The sequence below is a fragment of the Sinocyclocheilus anshuiensis genome, unplaced genomic scaffold (genome assembly GCF_001515605.1).
Source record: "Sinocyclocheilus anshuiensis isolate Anshui unplaced genomic scaffold, SAMN03320099.WGS_v1.1 scaffold267, whole genome shotgun sequence".
NCBI lineage: Eukaryota > Metazoa > Chordata > Actinopteri > Cypriniformes > Cyprinidae > Sinocyclocheilus > Sinocyclocheilus anshuiensis.
The window spans coordinates 24514-29639 of record NW_015552637.1 but is presented as its reverse complement, the minus strand read 5'-3'; the positions used below and the strand labels follow the sequence as shown (position 1 = coordinate 29639).

Here is a 5126-nt window from a genome sequence, read left to right as displayed (position 1 = left end):
TTGTCTGGCCAGAGGAGAACTGGCCCCCCGACTGAGCCTGGTTTCTCCCACTGATGTCACTGATGGAGTTTTTGGTTCCTTGCCGCTGTCGCCTCTGGCTTGCTTAGTTGGGGACACTTCATTTCCAGCGATATCGTTGACTTGATTGCAAATGATTGCAAAGATACTATTTAAACTGAACTGAGCTGGATGGTGACATCACTGAATTCAATGATGAACTGCCTTTAACTGAAAAATGAGTGTTTACTATTGCCATTTTGCATTATTGACACTATTTTCCTAATTAATGCTGTTCAGTTGCTTTGACACAATTGGTATTGTTAAAAGCGCTATATAAATAAAGATGACTTGACAGTAGCAAGTCTCTGTACTTGCTCTGCCACAGCAGCAGCAGCATAGCAGATCTATTCCACCAAGACCAAACACATTAACATTGCAATGTCTGTTACCATGCTAAACACTCCAAGAGTTGTCATGACAGAAATATTTTGAATGAAAGTCATTTTTGATTACAAAAAGTCCACTAACTGTGCCAATTATGACATGCATGGCATCAGAGTAAACAAAGTTGTAATACAGCCGTTTTGTTTCTACACGCACAATACTTAATACTTAAACAGAGCTTGAGAACAATCAATGACAAATTTTTATTTTCAAATGGGCTTATGGTCTACCCGTCAGGTAATTGGTGAAGGGTGATTACTGAAGTGAGCAGCTAATGAATGACAGCATGTTGAAAATCTCACTGTGTGATGTCAACTGAAACTAATAAACAAACCTGCTACAATAATTGTGTTCATAGACTGTTTCAGAGAGACTCTGTTAACATACCAAACTGCTTTTTGTGTACCTTAATGCAGCTATCATAGCAATAGCTTTCCAAGAAGTCAATAACATACCTGATAATGACTGGCTTTTGCAAGCTCCTGATTGGCTGATTCCACATGTGATGAGGTGGTCTGAATGTAGTCTTCAATGCTGTCTGTAAAGAGAGAAAACAAGCATTGTTATTGTTGTTGTCATCATCGTGTTTTGATGTACAAAATGTTACAATGCGTTCAGGATGTTCTGTCAGACTATTTCCAGATGATTTTCAGCCCATATACATGAAACCTTAAACGTAATGAGAGAATGTGTGACACTCATACACACTCACAAAAAATGAAGATTGTCCAAGCACACAGTGTACCAGAGCACCTTTATAAACATGCCCACTCTCTCATTCATGTTCCCTTTCCCAGGGAGAAAGAGATTAGAGAGCAAAGTGCCCTCAACAGAGCAAAATGTTGATGCTGCCAAAAACTGAAGCTGCACTGCATTTTGTGGTCCCCTACACACCATCATCACAAAAGACCAAGTTGAAAGAGTTCGGCCAAAAATGAAATTTCTGTTATTATTTACTCACCCTCATTTTGTTCCAAACCTACATGCTATTATTTTTTTCTGTAGCAATGCCATACAACAACATAATTCATAGTGATTAGGGACTGTTAAGGGCCAAAATAAACAACATAAAATTATAAAATTAAATTAAAAGGATAAAATATTATTAAAGTAATATAATAAAATTAAAATATAATGATACAATTAATTTAAAAATTAAATATTAATATAAAAATAGACAAATTATTAAATAAACACTTTAATAAAATATCAGTATAATAAATAAATATTTTTTTTAAACTTTCTGAAGACATATGATAACTTTGTTTGGGAAACAGCCCAAGTTTAAGTTGTTATTCACTGAAACCTTGTTTGCGTTCATGACAAGAATTTAAAAAATGCCATTATTTACTCACCCTCATATTGTTCCAAACCTGCATGCTATTATTTATTTATTTATTTATTTTCAGTAGAGATGCCACACAAAAACATTAATAGAAACCATGGACTGTTAAGGGCCAAAACAAGCAATATGATAAAATGATCAAATTAAATATTAATATAGAAATTATAGGATTTATTAAATAATTATCCAATAAATATTAATTTAATAAAAATAAACATTAAAAAAGTAGCCATATTATACTTTTGTGTGGGAAACAGTCCAAATTTAAGTCATTATTCACTGGTAATCTTTTTTCATCTTAAATAATGCATTGCATTCAATTACTACAACAGAACTGAAAACAGAAAATGTTTTGATGTCATATGAAGATGAGCAAATAATGGCAGACTATTAATTTTTAGGTGAATTATAATTATTTGCTCTCCATTAAAATAATTAGTTTTTCATAAACAGGATGCACTTGTGCCCATGGATTATTAAGACTCAATTCTACATTGTTTTGGGAAGCATTTACTGCATTATTGGTCTGTGAAATAATTTTTATTAAAAGAAAGAAAAAAAATCAGTGAAAGTACTTTAAATATATTTTAATGGTTAGACCATTTGTGTATTGGGCAATATCTAGTATAAAAGCATAAACAAATAGTTGTGACATCTCTCACGGTACCAAGAGAAGATTAGCTAATATTCTGTTCAGAAATTCATGACAAAAAGACATTTTCCGCAGAGAATTGTGCTTAGAAACACACATACTGTATGATAATCAGCTAGAAACACACAAAGACTCGGTTATGTCCTTGCTTCCTTAATTCGCAGGAAAGTCAGTCAATTATTAACTTTGAATAATCCAAATGAGTTGTCTTGTTCCAATGCACATGTACTTATACTAGCAAGTGAGAGCATTGATTCAAATGCAAAGTCAATTCCCTTCCCAATTAAAAACAAATGTGCGGTTCACCACACAGGAGAGCAGAACGAAAGCAGAAGCGGGAGAGTTACAGTGGGGTTAAAGCAGGGCAGGCTCAGCTGAGGGGAACACTGTAGACCTCACCTCCGCCTAGCTGGAGGAACTAATGAGGTTTTGTTTATCTTTCTCTGATTTGATTTGGTGCTGGTCTCCGCCGTCACCATGAGATGTGGAAGGGGAGGGTTTGCATGGAAAGAAGCTGGAAACCTGTGTGGGAAAGTGTATTTGTCTATAAGTGTATATTTTCTCTATTTTTTAATCCATCATTCTGTTAAATGGAATTTTAAAGGATTAACAAGAGCTCCAACATGCTATAAACTTGTAATCTTTCATCCCACCTTACTGACTCGGATTCATCTCAACCCCATGTTTCTTTCTATTTCTGGTAACAGCTAAATTGCCCGTTTTAAATGAGCTGGGTGGAGCGCAGTTGCTCTCTGGTATAATTAAACCTGTAGGAGCTGTTGTACCACATCATAGTTTCCCGTTTAGTTCTTGTTATCACAAGCCCGTTCTCAGGTGGAGGTGCCTGATCAACGAGATTCATTGAGTCACAAAAGTGAAAAATAGCAAGAATATGGTCTCGATTGTTTCAGACGGGAACAAACAAACCAAAGTTTACACAAAGCAATATCTGAAAGCGTGCGTGGGCCGCACGATATTCAGAAAACGCTCAGTATCTACTCCAGTGACCAATATAACCTTCCCAGCGTGAACATTTCTTCTGTCTCCATCTGAGACTACTGGCCTGTCATCTACTACCAATATAGGCACAGAGAATCTGGGTGGAAATGAGAAATTGCTGATTTAGAAACACTGAAGGGAGATGAGACATCATACGGAGACTTATCAATCAATATTTCAATAGCGAAACTGAAAAGAAGGCCCTGTGTGCTTGATGAATCATCAGCCATGTCTGCTAAACACACCCCACAGGGCAACCGACCTCTTATTAGTGTCACTTGTGTCAAAAAGACATTCTAAATGGATTTTTATCAAAGCTATTGAGCGACGCTGTTCCAAAAGTCACCTCACTGTTTACGGTCTACAAAAGCAGCTATTTTCTACAGCAGCATCCCAACTGTATAATGGAATGATTTGAAGCGCTTTTCATAGCAACTCTGTAAACTGTCATGGCACAAATGACTTCTCACATGAAGCGCAAAAGAGATTCAGTTGATTTCAATAGAGCTCCATGGTGGCCACCCATTTTTTCAACAGCGTTGGATAAAGAAGGATTCTTCCCAATTCATTTCCTCCGTAGAAATTTTAAAATATTCTGCTAAAAAGAGTGTTAGGCCAGGAACCAAATCAAACAACTCTGAGAGGATAAATATAAAATTACAAATTGGTTTTAAGCAAAGAATACTTGAAAAATCAGACAAAGATACAAGGCCGGACATTTAAATTATTTTAGGGAGAGAATGGTTAATTATGTCCCATAAAGCATTGCAGATTGCAACTGAAATGATATTAAACTATTTACTTATAGTCACTGATTATAAATTATATTTTGTGCAAAATATTAAAATATTTACAAATATTTGATAGTTCAGGGATATGCTGCAATGCTTCATGGGAATGGGCGGTCACTTTGAAGTGCTTTTGGCTTTTTTTTTTTTTATTGGTGTTTTGTTTGAATAATAACAGCAACATCTCTGATTGGCTGCCTCTCTTCTCAAATAAAAAAAAAAAAAAAAAACACATTAAGTGTTTTTAAAAAAAGTTAAAAACACTCCTTTATGGATTCTACAGCACCATATACAATCGCTTAACAAGTCACGGTAGGTTTCCCTAGTGAATATATTTTTAAGCATAAAAATCACATTGTAACGAGAGGGGCGGGGCCGAGAGCCGTGGGAACGGAGCGAGGCCGGTGGAGTAAATGCTAATGCACGACACCTGCGCCACTCACCGGTCTCGAGTCCCACAGAGGAGCTCCGGAAGGATAAAAGGAGGAGTGACGACAGTGTTGGACGAGAGAGGACCAGGCCTGGACTTTATTTTGTGTTTTGTGTGCGGCAGTCGTCCGCGAGGGGCTGCCGCTTTACTTTCATTTTGTGTTTGTTTATTTTATTAAAGTTTTAAATGTTCGCCGGTTCCCGCCTCCTTCTTCCCGATCTATAAACGTTGTTACACACATATACTTCAGTATATCTTTAGTTGGAATTAAGCACTACTTCTGCACAATTAAAGTGCATTAAGCACAACATGAGTTGTTCCAGTTTAGCAGACTTAAAGTATACCAGTTAGTATACCAAAAGTACAATTGCATTTTTTTTTTTTATTATTAATACATACAGTGGGTACGGAAAGTATTCAGACCCCCTTAAATTTTTCACTCTTTGTTATATTGCAGCCATTTGCTAA

General features: G+C 36.1%; 1 protein-coding gene and 1 long non-coding RNA gene across 4 annotated transcripts in view; one reads left to right on the top strand and one right to left on the bottom strand.

Moving 5' to 3' along the window:
• LOC107666865 (uncharacterized) overlaps positions 1–5126 on the top strand; it is a 20972-nt gene that overhangs the window by 3202 nt on the left and 12644 nt on the right. The window lies entirely within an intron of this gene.
• The window catches only part of LOC107666864 (syntaxin-12-like), a 101565-nt gene that overhangs the window by 89434 nt on the left and 7005 nt on the right, over positions 1–5126 (bottom strand). For all 3 annotated transcript variants that reach the window (XR_001631731.1, XM_016458365.1, XM_016458366.1), the window contains exon 2: positions 900–982. Coding sequence is in view for 2 of the 3 variants with exons in the window: in XM_016458365.1 (XP_016313851.1) it covers positions 900–982 (83 nt within the window). In the remaining variant the exon portion in view is untranslated. The remainder of the gene's footprint in view (positions 1–899; positions 983–5126) is intronic.